The 16,222-nt window shown below is 47.5% G+C and overlaps 1 protein-coding gene across 1 annotated transcript; it reads left to right on the forward strand.

Annotated features, from left to right (window-relative positions):
• The first annotated feature begins 1,053 nt into the window (after positions 1–1,053).
• LOC134571279 (olfactory receptor 2B2-like) lies at positions 1,054–1,986 on the forward strand. The gene has a single exon (XM_063429453.1). It carries the CDS (start codon positions 1,054–1,056, stop codon positions 1,984–1,986), a length of 933 nt encoding a protein of 310 aa, XP_063285523.1.
• The last annotated feature ends 14,236 nt before the right edge of the window (positions 1,987–16,222 follow it).

Raw genomic sequence — 16,222 nt, forward strand, 5'->3', positions numbered from 1 at the left:
TTATTGCTGCCAACGAAGGTTCAACCAGTTAAAAAATCCAAGGGTTCACATACTTTTTCAACCTGCACTGTGAATGTTTACATGGTGTGTTCAATAAAAACATGGCAACATTTCATTCTTTGTGTGTTATTAGTTTAAGCAGACTGTGATTGTCTCTTGTTGTGACTTAGATGATGATCAGATCACATTTTATGACCAATTTGTGCAGAAATCCATATCATTCCAAAGGGTTCACATACTTTTTCTTGCAACTGTATGTCTTGCCTTGTTAATTTTGAAAATATCAAACATGAAAGTTTTCATTATTATATATAGAGTTTTTTGGGTTTTTTAAGTCTCATTAGGTATTTTTTTTCTCTTTGCAATATATAAGAAAAAACACAAACAATGTATACACGTTTCTATTGAGCATATAATTATAAGAAGAACTAGACAGGAAGTACTATTTTTTTTTTTTACTTTTTGACATGGTTTATTCTCATACCAAGTGAATTCCCTCTCTTTAGGGAATATAACTTTTTGTTGTAGGAATTTCTAAGACATGTGAGCAAGTGCATTTTTTTTATCATTGTACCACTAATATACCACTAATATAATGCAATCTATAGCACCTCAGCGTTAATGACCCCTGCTGGTAACTCCTTCCTGCCAAGTGTGAAATTGGCAGATCTTAAAAAGCCATTACTTGCTTAAAAAGTGTCACATTTATAGAGATAAGAGAGCCTTTTTACCCCTTAAGGACACATGACATGTGTGACATGTCATGATTCCCTTTTATTCCAGAAGTTTGGTCCTTAAGGGGTTAAACACAGGCCTCAAATAAATTGTAATTGCATTACTACTGGAAACATTAACAGTTACATATGTAAGATCTGTGTTAACTGAGTCAGTCCCAACTTATTAGTACTTAATCGATTGACATAGCTCACCAAGTCCAACATAACTACTTACCATCCACTCACATCAATAAACTAAATCTTTCCTCCTCCAAGATGCTGTCTATTGTCAATATATATTTTTCCTTTATATTTATCAGAACTCCATATAGATAAAATGATTTGGGAAAATAAAACCATTGTGATGGAATTTATTCTTCTTGGATTGACCAATGATCCTGTGTTTCAAATTATTATTTTTGTATTTTTCCTGAATGCATACATAATTATTTTATGTGGAAACTCTCTCATCATTTTATTAACCATGAGAGACAGCAGCCTCCAGACTCCAATGTATTTTTTCCTCACCAACCTTTCTTTCGTGGACATTTTCTATTCAACATCAACAATCCCCAGATTGCTAAAAGATTTACTGTCAATCAATAAAATTATTTCTTTCTCCGAATGTGCAGCTCAAATGTATATTACACTTTCTTTGGGAGAATGTGAGTGTGTTTTACTTGCTATAATGGCTTATGATCGGTATGTAGCTATATGTTATCCTTTACATTATACCACTATTATCAACAGGTCTGTTTGTATCAGAATAGCTACTGGTACATGGTTATGTGGATTTATTCTGTCTATTTCCCTTGTTTCACTTACACTGAATGTAGATCGTTGTGGACATAATGAAATAAACCACTTTTCATGTGAAGTCCCAGAAATCCTATCACTTGGTTGTGGAGATATATTATTTGCTGAATTAAGTATCTTTGTTTTTGGTGTGATTTTGCTAATGACACCAGTCACTTTTATTGTAATATCCTATGTTAAAATTATCATGACAATCTTACAAATTGCTTCTTCTGCGGGACAACGAAAAGCCTTCTCTACCTGTGGATCTCACATGTTGGTTGTGACAATGTTTTATGTGTCAGGTATGGCTGCTTACATGAAACCTAGGTCAAGTTCTATCCCCGGAACAGACAAAATGATTTCAGTTTTTTATAATATTGTTACACCAATGTTTAACCCTTTGATTTATACATTCAGGAATAAAACTGTTAAAACAGCCATAAAAAAGTTAAAAATCAAAAGGATACTCTAACCAAAACAACTTAAGTTTAACCCTTTCACTACTAAACGGTTTGAGAAAAAAAATCCTGGAAAGTAATGATTTCATGTATTTTTAGTCATTTGTATTATTTAATGAAAACAGAGACTATAATTTCAGTAATACAGGAGAACTTAAAAAAAAATTATAATTTATGAAATAATGAAGTTACAGAAAGAAAAACATTGTGGTAAATAAATAACATTTCTCAATATGTAACATTGACATATTTCCCACATATGCTATACACTTTCTCACATATATACAGAGACGGCTCTAGACTTTATGAGGCCTTAGGTGAAACTCAAAAATGAGGCCCCACTAACAAAAAAGTGAAAAAATAGAGTTGCAATACATGCACACTGTCACATATACACATTGATGCACAGTTTACCTGTGTATGTGCCTGAGTGTGTCTGACAGAGAGTATCCTTGTGTGTGTGAATGTATGTCTCTGTGAGCATGTTTGCATTTCTGTCTGGGACCCTATGTGTATGGGTTAGCTGCTTGAAGTGTGTTATGTGTATGGGGGTCTGCCTGTAGCCTTTGTGTTTATGACAAAGCTATGTTTCTTGACTGTGTGTGTATGATGAATGTCTTCAGCTGGTGACATTGACAAGGTGAGTAAAGGGGTACCAGTGGCAGGGAGAGTGTGACTGGGAGAAGGGGACATGGTTTCTCTCTCACAACCTCCTCCCCCCCCCCCCCCCCCCCACCTCCCCCCTCACAATGGACAGGGGGGTTGTGAGAGAGAATGAGGAACAGGGAGTATGACATGGTTTGATGAGGGAGTGTGGTAAGTGTGTCAGGGCAATTGTGGCAAGGTAGGAGGGATGAGTGTGACAGGTTTAAGGGGGGTTAATGTGACAGGGTGAGTGTGGCAGAGTGAGGGCAGATGAGTTTGGAGGGTGTGAGATGAACGGGATTAGGAGTGGTTATGTACTTCATGTAACTAAATCCCCATTTTTTTGCCTAGATTAGGTGTTTTTAAAAAAAACTTTTACAAACTAATAAAATCTGTCAACATTGAAGTTGCTGTTTAGTGGATAGGAGAGTGCGCTAGATCTTGTGTATTGTTTATTGTATAATATGGCCCCCAGCAGCACCCCATTTAAGCATGTTTCGGTGAGTGCAACCATCCCCCCATGTTTCCTATAAATATTTGGGAGTCTAGCCAACTCCTTGGTTTTGCACCCCTCCCTGTTACAGGTGCCTCATCTCAGGTCCCTATTTAGCCTTGTACTGCAGAGAGCCTCAGATGGAATTTTTTCCCAAGTAAGTGGTTAATCTCAGAGGAGCAGACATTAGACTGTGAGAGTAGGACCTGCCAAAGATGGGGTACATTGACGTTGTGGCAGGCTTATGCAATGTATGATCATATAATGTAACTAAATCCCCATTTTTTTGCCTAGATTAGGTGTTTTTAAAAAAAAACTTTTACAAACTAATAAAATCTGTCAACATTGAAGTTGCTGTTTAGTGGATAGGAGAGTGTGCTGGATCTTGTGTATTGTTTATTGTATATATATATATGTGTGTGCAGAGGCGGCTCTAGACTTTATGAGGCCTTAGGCGAAACGCAAACATGAGGCCCCACTAACAAAAAAGTGTTACATATACACAGTGATGCACTGTCTACCTGTGTATGTGCCTGAGAGTGTGTCTGACAGAGAGTATCCTTGTGTGTGTGAATGTATGTCTCTGTGAGCATGTTTGCGTTTTTGTCTGAGACCCTATGTGTATGGGGTAGCTGCTTGAAGTGTGTTGTGTGTATGGTGGGGGTGATGGTGAGAGGCGGGTGATGTGAGAGGCGGGTGATGTGAGAGGCGGGTGATGTGAGAGGCGGGTGATGTGAGAGGCGGGTGATGTGAGAGGCGGGTGATGTGAGAGGCGGGTGATGGTGAAAGGGGGGTGATGGTGAGAGGGAGCGGGGAGTGTGATGGTGAGAGGGAGCGGGGAGTGTGATGGTGAGAGGGAGCGGGGGGTGTGATGGTGAGAGGGAGCGGGGGGTGTGATGGTGAGAGGGAGCGGGGGGTGTGATGGTGAGAGGGAGCGGGGGGTGTGATGGTGAGAGGGAGCGGGGGGTGTGATGGTGAGAGGGAGCGGGGGGTGTGATGGTGAGAGGGAGCGGGGGGTGTGATGGTGAGAGGGAGCGGGGGGTGATGGTGAGAGGGAGCGGGGGGTGATGGTGAGAGGGAGCGGGGAGTGATGGTGAGAGGGAGCGGAGGGTTGATGGTGAGAGGGAGCGGGGGGTGATGGTAATGTGACAGGGAGTGGGGGGTGATGGTAATGTGACAGGGAGCGGGGGTGATGGTAATGTAACAGGGAGCGGGGGTGATGGTAATGTGAGAGTGAGGGGGGGGTAATGTAAGAGTGAGGGGGTAATGTAAGAGTGAGGGGGTAATGTGAGAGTGAGGGGGGTAATGTGAGAGTGATGGTAATGTGAGAGTGAGAGGGGGTAATGTAAGAGTGAGGGGGTAATGTGAGAGTGAGGGGGCATAATGTGAGAGTGGGGGGGCATAATGTGAGAGTGGGGGGGTAATGTGAGAGTGAGAGGGGGGTGATGTGAGGCTGAGGGTGGTGACGGAGGGTTATGCTGAGGGTGGTGACGGAGGGTTATGCTGAGGGTGGTGGGGGTGAGGCTGAGGGTGGTGGGGGGGGTGATGCTGAGGGTGGTGAGGGGGTTGATGCTGATGGTGGTGGGGGGAGTGATGCTGAGGGTGGTGGGGGGTGAGGCTGAGGGTGGTGGGGGTTGAAGCTGAGGGTGGTGGGGGTGAAGCTGAGGGTGGTGGGGGGTGATGGTGGGGGTGGGGAGGGGTGATGGTGGTAGGGGGTGATGGTGGTGGGGGGTGAGGCTGAGGGGGGGTAATGTGAGAGTGGGGGGTAATGTGAGAGTGGGGGGCTAATGTGAGAGTAAGGTGGCAAATGTGAGAGTGAGGGGGTAATGTGAGAGTGAGAGGGGGTAATGTAAGAGTGGGGGGCTAATGTGAGAGTAACGTGGCAAATGTGAGAGTGAGGGGGTAATGTGAGAGTGAGAGGGGGTAATGTGAGAGTGAGAGGGGGTAATGTGAGAGTGAGAGGGGGGTGATGGTGAGTGGGGTGAGGCTGAGGGTGGTGACAGAGGGTTATGCTGAGGGTGGTGGGGGGTGAGGCTGAGGGTGGTGAGGGGGGTGATGCTGAGGGTGGTGGGGGGTGGTGGTGATGATGAGGGTGGTGGGGGGGTGGTGGGGCTGAGGGTGGTGGGGCTGAGGGTGGTGGGGGGTGAAGCTGAGGGTGGTGGGGGTGAGGCTGAGGGTGGTGGGGGTGAGGCTGAGGGTGGTGGGGGTGAGGCTGAGGGTGGTGGGGGTGAGGCTGAGGGTGGTGGGGGTGAAGCTGAGGGTGGTGGGGGTGATGCTGAGGGTGGTGGGGGGTGGTGGTGATGATGAGGGTGGTGGGGGGGTGGTGGGGCTGAGGGTGGTGGGGCTGAGGGTGGTGGGGGGTGAAGCTGAGGGTGGTGGGGGTGAGGCTGAGGGTGGTGGGGGTGAGGCTGAGGGTGGTGGGGGTGAGGCTGAGGGTGGTGGGGGTGAAGCTGAGGGTGGTGGGGGTGAAGCTGAGGGTGGTGGGGGTGAAGCTGACGGTGGTGGGGGGTGATGGTGGTGGGGGGTGAGGCTGAGAGTGGTGGGGGTGATGGTGGGGAGGGGTGATGGTGGTGGGGGGTGAGGCTGGTGGGGGGTGATGGTGAGGAGGGGTGATGGTGGGGGGGTGAGGCTGAGGGTGGTGGGCGGTGAGGCTGAGGGTGGTGGGGGTGATGGTGGTGGGGGTGAGGCTGAGGGTGGGGGGGTGATGGTGAGGGTGGGGAGGGGGAGGGGTGATGGTGGTGGGGGTGAGGCTGAGGGTGGTGGGGGGTGATGGTGAGTGTGGGGAGGGGTGATGGTGGTGGGGGGTGAGTCTGAGGGTGGTGGGGGGTGATGGTGAGAGTGGTGGGGGTGATGGTGAGGGTGGGGAGGGATGATGGTGGGGGGGTGAGGCTGAGGGTGGTGGGGGGTTATGGTGGTGGGGGTGAGGCTGAGGGTGGTGGGAGGTGAAGCTGAGGGTGGTGGGGGGTGAAGCTGAGGGTGGTGGGGGGTGATGGTGGTGGGGGTGATGGTGGGGGTGTTGATGGTGAGGGTGGGGAGGGGTGATGGTGGTAGGGGGTGAGGCTGAGGGTGGTGGGCGGTGAGGCTGAGGGTGGTGGGGGTGATGGTGGTGGGGGTGAGGCTGAGGGTGGTGGGGGTGATGGTGAGGGTGGGGAGGGGGAGGGGTGGTGGGGGTGAGGCTGAGGGTGGTGGGGGGTGATGGTGAGTGTGGGGAGGGGTGATGGTGGTGGGGGGTGAGGCTGAGGGTGGTGGGGGGTGATGGTGAGAGTGGTGGGGGTGATGGTGAGGGTGGGGAGGGATGATGGTGGGGGGGTGAGGCTGAGGGTGGTGGGGGTTATGGTGGTGGGGGTGAGGCTGAGGGTGGTGGGAGGTGAAGCTGAGGGTGGTGGGGGGTGACGCTGAGGGTGGTGGGGGGTGATGGTGGTGGGGGTGATGGTGGGGGTGTTGATGGTGAGGGTGGGGAGGGGTGATGGTGGTAGGGGGTGAGTCTGAGGGTGGTGGGAGGTGAAGCTGAGGGTGGTGGGAGGTGAAGCTGAGGGTGGTGGGAGGTGAAGCTGAGGGTGGTGGGGGTGAGGCTGAGGGTGGTGGGGGGTGAAGCTGAGGGTGGTGGGGGGTGATGGTGGTGGGGGTGATGGTGAGGGTATGGAGGGGTGATGGTGGTAGGGGGTAAGGCTGAGGGTGGTGGGGGGTGATGGGGAGGGTGGGGAGGGGTGATGGTGGTGGGGGTTGAGGCTGAGGGTGGGGAGGGGTGAGGGTTGTGGGGGGTTATGGTGGTGGGGGGTGAGGGTGAGGGTGAGGGTGGTGGGGATGGGGAGGGAGAGCCTACCTTTCCCTGGTGGTCCAGTGGGTTCCCTGGTGGTCCGGTGGCCACTGCTTCCGGTCTGCAGCTCCGCATAGCTGCAGACCATGTAATCTCGCGAGATTTCAGAGCGTTGCTGTGGTAACCCGCGGCAACGCTCTGATTGGCCAAATCTCGCGAGTGACATGGTCTGCAGCTCTGCACACTGCGGAGCTGCAGACCAGTGTCTGCGATGGTGGCCGGGCAGCCAGGAGGGGCCTCGCACCCGGCGGCATACCGGGCAAGCCGCCGGGCCCCCTCCTGGTGTCAGGTCCTCGGTCAGTGACCGAGGACCTGACACACTCTGCCCACAGGCGGTTTAGGCGGCCGCGAGGCCCCAGCCAGCGCGAGGCCTTAGGCGGCCGCCTAAACCGCCTAATTAGAGAGCCGCCTCTGACTCTAGTTTTTGAGCAGCTTAGTGCTAGTCCATCTCCCTCTCTCCTGTGTGGTACATTAGGTACACCAGAACCGTTCAACAGCAGATATGTGACTGAGAGACTGCAATACAGAAAGGAAACAAGGTGAAACACAAATGGAGAGTAGTGAGCAGTGAAAAAAGAGAAAATGAAAAAAAGGCCTTGGGTTATGTTTCAGAGGAATACCAATGTTTATAAAAGAAGACACATCTTATATATGCTAGGGGATTAATGGGTGTAAGTCACAGTCGCCAATACAAGACAAGGACATGAAGTACAAAGGAAGTGTGGGCTGGTGCTTGTTTCATGTTGTGGGTGTAGGATAAAGGAATGCAGATGATCCTGTTTGAGTGTCCAGAACAGGTTAGTCTCTACCTGAGAGAATTTGGTCAAACTGACAGAAAATAGAAACAGCAAGGGTCTTTTAAGGGCAGTGTAGGAGAATATGATTTACAGGCTCAAACTAATTACAAGAGGTATTTTTGAAAGACATTGCAGCAAGAAATTATGTTTAACCCTTCATGAATGAAAGAAAAGAGATGAAGAAACCCAATATCAATCAGAGCACTCTGACAGGCAATTCTCATCTCTCATGAGGCTTTTGTGAGAATGTTCCTGCACACATTTTGTGACTTGCATCTCAGAGAGCTCTGTTTAGAGTGCTACTAAACAGTGCACTCTACTGCCTTTTTGTTGTTGTTATTATTATTATTAGGAAGCGAGGAATCAGGTTGTGGGGAAGGAAAGCTGTTAAAGGGACTCTATAGTCTACATATAAAAGCAAGAAAGACAGTTCCCCCAGCCTTCCTTCTTGCTTTTATATGAACTTACATTTAATTAAAAAAAAATTCGAGGTGTTTTTATATTAAAAACTTACCTCCGTTCCAGCGCCGAGCTCCCAGCCAGGCCGCGCCCCCTTTTTCGTCAAAATGACGAAATCGCGGGGCCCAATAGGACGCTTCTCTGAGAGAAGCGTCAGGGCGATGTGGTGCGCATGCGCGGCTTCGCGCTGCACCAATCGCGTTCTTCATAGAGCGGCATTGACAGCCGCCCTATGAAGAACCTGAGCGCTTTACCGCGCATGTGCGCGGAATGCGCGTTCTCGAGCTGAGCTGTCTGACTGACAGCTCAGCTCGCTTTCTAAAATTATCAATAAGGGGGGACCTACTGTCCCCCCCCGGCCCCCACCCCTGAGCGGTGGGTGGGGGCCCTAAAATTCACAATAGGGGGGGACCTACTGTCCCCCCCCGGCCCCCACCCCTGAGCGGTGGGTGGGGGCCCTAAAATTATCAATAGGGGGGGACCTACTGTCCCCCCCCGGCCCCCACCCCTGTGCGGCGGGTGGGGGCCCTAAAATTCACAATAGGGGGGGGACCTACTGTCCCCCCCCGGCCCCCACCCCTGTGCGGCGGGTGGGGGCCCTAAAATTATCAATAGGGGGGGACCTATTGTCCCCCCCCGGCCCCCACCCCTGAGCGGTGGGTGGGGGCCCTAAAATTCACAATAGGGGGGGACCTACTGTCCCCCCCCGGCCCCCACCCCTGTGCGGCGGGTGGGGGCCCTAAAATTCACAATAAGGGGGGGGACCTACTGCCCCCCCCCGGCCCCCACCCCTGAGCGGTGGGTGGGGGCCCTAAAATTCACAATAGGGGGGGGACCTACAGTCCCCCCCCGGCCCCCACCCCTGTGCGGCGGGTGGGGGCCCTAAAATTCACAATAAGGGGGGGGACCTACTGCCCCCCCCCGGCCCCCGCCCCTGAGCGGTGGGTGGGGGCCCTAAAATTCACAATAGGGGGGGGACCTACTGTCCCCCCCCGGCCCCCACCCCTGTGCGGCGGGTGGGGGCCCTAAAATTCACAATAAGGGGGGGGACCTACTGCCCCCCCCGGCCCCCACCCCTGAGCGGTGGGTGGGGGCCCTAAAATTATCAATAGGGGGGAACCTATTGTCCCCCCCCCGGCCCCCACCCCTGAGCAGTGGGTGGGGGCCCTAAATACAAAGGGGGTGGGGACCCTAGTTAACCTCCCCCCCCAAAAAAAAAACTTATCTCCCTACCTACCCCCCTCACCCTAAAAATAATGAGGGGGGACCCTTTAACTAAAAACCTGTAAAGAGAAAAAAATAAGATAAAAACAACTTACCATTCGATGTTTTCTTTCTTCTAAAATCTTCTTTCTTCAGCCCCAAAAAAGGCCAAATAAAAATCCATAATAACCGACGCAATAAAAAAAAAAAAACCAGAGCGCAAAAAAAAATAATCCATCTTCACCCATGGAGGGCTCCGCGCAGACTGAGCTCCGCAGGGCGGGGAAGGCTTATAAAGCCTTGCCCCACCCTGCAATTAGGCTAAGAACACTCTGATTGGTGGGTTTAAGCCAATCAGAGTGCTCTTTGTCATTTTACAAGCGTGGGAAAGTTCTTTGGAATTTTCCCACGCTTGTAAAATGACACAGAGCAATGTGATTGGATGGCTTGAAATCCATCCAATCACAGTGCTCTGTGTCATTTTACAAGCGTGGGAAAATTCCAAAGAACTTTCCCACGCTTGTAAAATGACACAGAGCACTGTGATTGGATGGATTTCAAGCCATCCAATCACAGTGCTCTTTGTCATTTTACAAGCGTGGGAAAGTTCTTTGGAATTTTCCCACGCTTGTAAAATGACACAGAGCACTGTGATTGGATGGATTTCAAGCCATCCAATCACAGTGCTCTTTGTCATTTTACAAGCGTGGGAAAGTTCTTTGGAATTTTCCCACGCTTGTAAAATGACACAGAGCACTGTGATTGGATGGATTTCAAGCCATCCAATCACAGTGCTCTTTGTCATTTTACAAGCGTGGGAAAGTTCTTTGGAATTTTCCCACGCTTGTAAAATGACACAGAGCACTGTGATTGGATGGATTTCAAGCCATCCAATCACAGTGCTCTTTGTCATTTTACAAGCGTGGGAAAGTTCTTTGGAATTTTCCCACGCTTGTAAAATGACACAGAGCACTGTGATTGGATGGATTTCAAGCCATCCAATCACATTGCTCTGTGTCATTTTACAAGCGTGGGAAAATTCCAAAGAACTTTCCCACGCTTGTAAAATGACAAAGAGCACTCTGATTGGCTTAAACCCACCAATCAGAGTGTTCTTAGCCTAATTGCAGGGCGGGGCAAGGCTTTATAAGCCTTCCCCGCCCTGCGGAGCTCAGTCTGCGCGGAGCCCTCCATGGGTGAAGATGGATAATTTTTTTTGGCGCTCGGGTTTTTTTTTTTTTTTTTTATTGCGTCGGTTATTATGGATTTTTATTTGGACTTTTTTGGGGCTGAAGAAAGAAGATTTTAGAAGAAAGAAAACATCGAATGGTAAGTTGTTTTTATCTTATTTTTTTTTTCTTTACAGGTTTTTAGTTAAAGGGTCCCCCCTTATTATTTTTAGGGTGAGGGGGGTAGGTAGGGAGATAAGTATTTTTTGGGGGGGGGGGGGGAGAGGGTTAACTAAGGTCCCCACCCCCTTTGTATTTAGGGCCCCCACCCACCGCTCAGGGGTGGGGGCCGGGGGGGGGCAGTAGGTCCCCCCCTATTGTGAATTTTAGGGCCCCCACCCACCGCTCAGGGGTGGGGGCCGGGGGGGGACAATAGGTCCCCCCCTATTGATAATTTTAGGGCCCCCACCCACCGCTCAGGGGTGGGGGCCGGGGGGGGGCAGTAGGCCCCCCCCTTATTGTGAATTTTAGGGCCCCCACCCGCCGCACAGGGGTGGGGGCCGGGGGGGGGGCAGTGGGCCCCCCCCCTTATTGTGAATTTTAGGGCCCCCACCCGCCGCACAGGGGTGGGGGCCGGGGGGGCAGTATGTCCCCCCCTTATTTTTTATTTTAAGGCCCCCACTGGCCGCACAGGGGTGGGGGCCGGGGGGGGGGGACAATAGGTCCCCCCTTATTGATAATTTTAGGGCCCCCACCCGCCGCACAGGGGTGGGGGCCGGGGGGGGGCAGTATGTCCCCCCCTTATTTTTTATTTTAAGGCCCCCACACACCGCACAGGGGTGGGGGCCGGGGGGGGACAATAGGTCCCCCTTATTGATAATTTTAGGGCCCCCACCCGCCGCACAGGGGTGGGGGCCGGGGGGGCAGTATGTGCCCCCCTTATTTTTAGGGCCCCCACCCACCGCTCAGGGGTTGGGGCCGGGGGGGGGGAGGAGAGTAGGTCCCCCCCCCCCCCCTTCAACCACTATTGTGGCCAGACAGCATCCCTGTGGGTTCGGGCTTCAGCTGTCAGCTGAAGCCACGCCCACAGCAGTGCTGACAGGCTATCAGCACACAAAGCGCGTTCACAGTGCTTTGTGTGCTGATAGCCCGTCTGATGCATTCACACAGAATGCATCGGACGAGAGGCCTTTTTAGGGCCTCTGAACTCGGAAGTCCCTCTGGTGGCCGTCTGATTGACTGCAACAAGAGGTGTTCCAAGCTTCCAATGTAAACACTGCATTTTCTCAGAAAATACAGTGCTTACAAGAAAAAGGCTCCGGGTAGCTGTAGCACTCACCTAAACAACCTCATTAAGCTGAAGTTGTTCAGGTGACTATAGTGTCCCTTTAACAGTTTAATTGATATTCGTTAGTATATTTTAATGATTTATTTAATGGAATGGAAACTAGATGAAAGTCTAATGGAGCAGGGAACGGAGTTCCACAGGAACGGTGCAGCCCTAGAGAAGTCCTGAAGGCAAGCATCAGAAGTGGAAGTGAGGGTAGAGAATAGACATAGGTCTTTGCAGAACGTAAGGGCCTAGACGCGACATATTTGTGTATTAGGGAGAATAGGTAGGTTAGAGCAGTATTATGTAGAGATTTATAAACAAGTACCAGAATTTTAAATTGAGCCCCCTATATTACAGGAAATCAATGCAGAGACTGACAGAGGGGAGAAAGCATTATAAAGCCTTTATAAAGCTTTAACTGCCTTGATCTTGATTTAACTGGCTTGACCTCAGGGATCCCTAGCCACCGAGCATGACACACGTTTACCTACATTTTGGGGGGGAGGACAATGGCAAGTCTACCCCCAATTGTTATTAAGTCCCCAGCCCGAAGTGTATGGATGAGGGGTGCGCTTGTAAACAATAGCATGTTCACTATCTGTTTGTGTTAATACCACACCCATCGGCTTGGGTAAAAGGTTATAATGGATGGGTAAAAGGACAATAGCATGTCCAACGTCCTTATTTATTTTTGCCCATCCCTAACTTTCTGCCATTTGGTGTTGGATGTCCAACCCGGCACTTATAGTAGTAGCCCCCTTCTGCTGTATATGGCTGTGGTATGGGCGGAGTTTAGCACTACACCATTGAAGTTTAGATCATTCACATGCCACACATAGGTTTGGGAAAATTTTAGAAGATCTCCACCATGTTTGTTTGTTTTTAGAGTGTCCACCTCCCTGTTCACATGCTCATGTATAAGTAGTTTAAATAAAAATAAAATAGATCTACTGGCACTGTAAGGATTAATAATAATAAGGGTGTTTAGAAAAAACATATTCTTGTATCTATCTACAGTTTTTCCCAAGTCTGAGCAACTAATCATGTCACAATTGTAAAGACAATTATTATTGGTAAAGTCTGCACTAACAGGGTTTCTTATGTCATTCACAGCTGGGGCAATGCTAGGCCCAGAAACACCCAGGACCTGTTATGGTAAGTAAATTTTGATATATAACAGAATGGGGAGCACACAAATATAAAATAAATTAATGCATCTTTATTAAATATACCAAACAAACATGGTCTTCATGATAATCAAAGGGCACTTGTAACAAAATAATGTTAATTTAATATGTGATAACAATACTAAACAAAGAAGATAATAAATAATCCAGTGTACAGAAGAGAATTATTGACAATATCAAAGTACACAGTATTGACTATATATCAGAAATTGTTAAAGGGACACAATAGTCACCTGAACAACTACAACTTATTGAATTTGTTCTGGTGAGTAGAATCATTACCTTCAGGCTTTTTGCTGTAAATGTTGTCTTTTCAGAGAAAATGCAGTGTTAACATTACAGCCTAGTGATAATTTCACTGGCCACTCCTCAGATGGCTGCTAGAGATCTTTCCTGGGTCATGGCTACCTAAAATGCATCCAAACATTCAGTATCTCCGACCTCTGCATGCAGACACTGAACTTTCCTTATAGAGATTCATTGATTCAATTCATCTCTATGAGGAGATGATGATTGGCCAGGGCTGTGTTTGAATCATGCTGGCTCTGCCCCTGATCTGCCTCTTTTTCAGTCTCAGCCAATCCTATAGGGAAGCACTGTGATTGGATCAGGCCACCACTTCTGATGATGTCAGTAGACAGCTTTTTTATTCCTGAGTCAAACAGCATGCAGAGCTACAGCTTCGGGCTTGAATACAGTACGATTGTGCTATTTTTATGGAGGCATCAGGGGCCCAAGGGGGCTAGATTGTGGTATTTACACTATAGGGTGAGGAATACAGGGTGTTCCTGACCCTATAGTGATCCTTTAACTTGCTGGATGCCACAAATCATGGAAAAATGCAAAAATCACAACAACAACAACAACCCCCCCCCCCCCCCCCCCCCCTGCCAAAATAATACCGAAAATGTATAAGAAAATGATACTGAGAGAGGGAAGATAATCAAGGAAATTTCCTTCTTCGAGGAGAGAAGGTGGCTTCCCAGGCTTTGGTAGCGTAACAAGATGTGCTAGGAGTATTTGGCGGTGATAGCGTCAGATGGATCTATTTAAATTGTTGTTGATTTCACTGTATCACAAATGGATTTATTTACTTCTCCATAATCACACTAAAACATTATGAAATATGTAATATGCAATATGTAAAAACTGTGCTATTGACTTACTAGTCATTGTCAATTCATTGTCCCTGGATTCTAACAAGCATAAATACAGCATAATTGTTGAAAAAAAATGATTGGCTCTTTAGTATCGAGTGACTATTCCCCCTAGAAGCCAAAAGATATAGATTAGCTTTGAAAAGTCACAAAGACACATTGGAAGAGTATGACTTAGTTAAAACTGACAGATACCAACTGATATTTTAGAAAAGCTCACGGTTACAAATTGTACAATAAAATCGTCAGGTGAGGTATACCCATGCTACTGTTTCCACATTGCCTTTGTGTATGGTGACCTAAGTAGTATATTGAAAAAATAGTATACAAAAAGGAGCTTATTCAGAGTATAGGATACAAGGCATTAGTGGAGTATTAGACCTTTGTAAGTCTAGAAAGATGTTTGGCCGGTGAAAGTAATTCTTAAACTTTGTGCAAATGCCTAGAGACATGTGTGGACTTGTATGCAAGGACATCGATGCAGAAGCTGTGCAAATTTTTTCCAAATCTATGGCAACGTGTAAAGAACTTTCCAGTTTTGTATGTGCACCTAACCAGAGTACTACATTCATAGCTGTGTATGTGCCAGGAACCAGACACCTCAGACCTATTACATCAAGGAGTAACTGTACCTAAAGGAAAGTATATATTTATTGCTATACGACGTATTCATACCGTTATCATTGCATAATTGTAACATTTTGTGACAATATTGTTTAGAAATATTGCTATTGGTAAAGTATTTCATTACAGATCACAATAACTCCAAGCATTTCTTACTACATAAACAACAGTAAAACCTAATATCATATACCATTTGTATATCAACACACAACCTGTATAAAGATCAAATACATGTTATTGTTTTATTAAGGTTCCCTGATTACTTAACTAAATAATAAAAGGGAGAATCAGGCCACTCTCCCAATATTCCTAAATACACGTATCTACATGTTTATGGTGTTAACTGAGACATGATGTCTCATTGGATCAAGGGCTGAGTAAAAAGACACTAATTGAGCAGAGCACAACCACTGCCTTTACACTTCATTAGCTGCTCTGGATAAAAAGTCTGTAGAGATTTTATCTATTGAACTTGAACTTTTGAGATACCCATTATAACTATGCATGTTCTAATTCATGAATGAATATTAATACATACTATTTATGCTGGTCATATTGTGCTCCAAAACCTTCCATTGGTTTCTGAGGGTAGAATGTTCATTCTGTTTTTTTGAATTTGATTATCTGAATTTCATTAAAAATTGGTTTCATTAATGAAATTCAGACCTTCAAATTGTCCATTCATATCTCTCGCATACAAAAGGTTATAGACCTAGTGAAGGGCCCCATTCATACCCCTTACCCAATTGTACTCACATGTAGGATATTTATGTTCCAAAAAGAAATCACCACAAATAACTGAACACTTTAACAAAAAAAAACACCTGTATATGTGTAGAACATTTTTTTCATAACCATGCCCCAAAAACATGAGGAGCCATCGAGTATGACTATATATTCTGCATTACTAGGGTGATGATGTTTATGCACATAAAAGTTGCATGTACGTAGCCTGGAGTCAGAAATGCTGGAAAAAGAGCAGAACAATGGAATGATAGCGCCAAATTAAAGTACAACATGATCGAAGCAATGTATGTACCAGTATAGTTATGCTTACAGGAGAAGTAAACTGGGAGCAGAGCTACGGCAAGTAGGCATAGTGGTAAAAGAGGGACTATTTATTTATTTTTATATTAATACAGGTAGACCAGGAAGGAAGAGCTTGTCAAAATAAATTACCAGTGGTTTGGCCCACAGGTAGTCTTTCATTGGGTATACCATGGGAGACCACAGTGTGTCCAGATGGTTTTGACAGGGCTTTTATGTAGCACTTTGATTCTTACATCTTATTTTTTTCCTCACGCACTTACAGAATGAGGAGCTGTCAAGCATATACACAACCACTGTAATCTAATTATATGTACAA

This window comes from Pelobates fuscus, chromosome 8, assembly GCF_036172605.1.
Source record: "Pelobates fuscus isolate aPelFus1 chromosome 8, aPelFus1.pri, whole genome shotgun sequence".
NCBI lineage: Eukaryota > Metazoa > Chordata > Amphibia > Anura > Pelobatidae > Pelobates > Pelobates fuscus.

What these genes read in the sequence shown, in the direction of transcription:
- LOC134571279 (XM_063429453.1), top strand. Translation starts at nt 1,054, where the DNA reads ATGATTTGGGAAAATAAAACCATTGTGATGGAATTTATTCTTCTTGGA.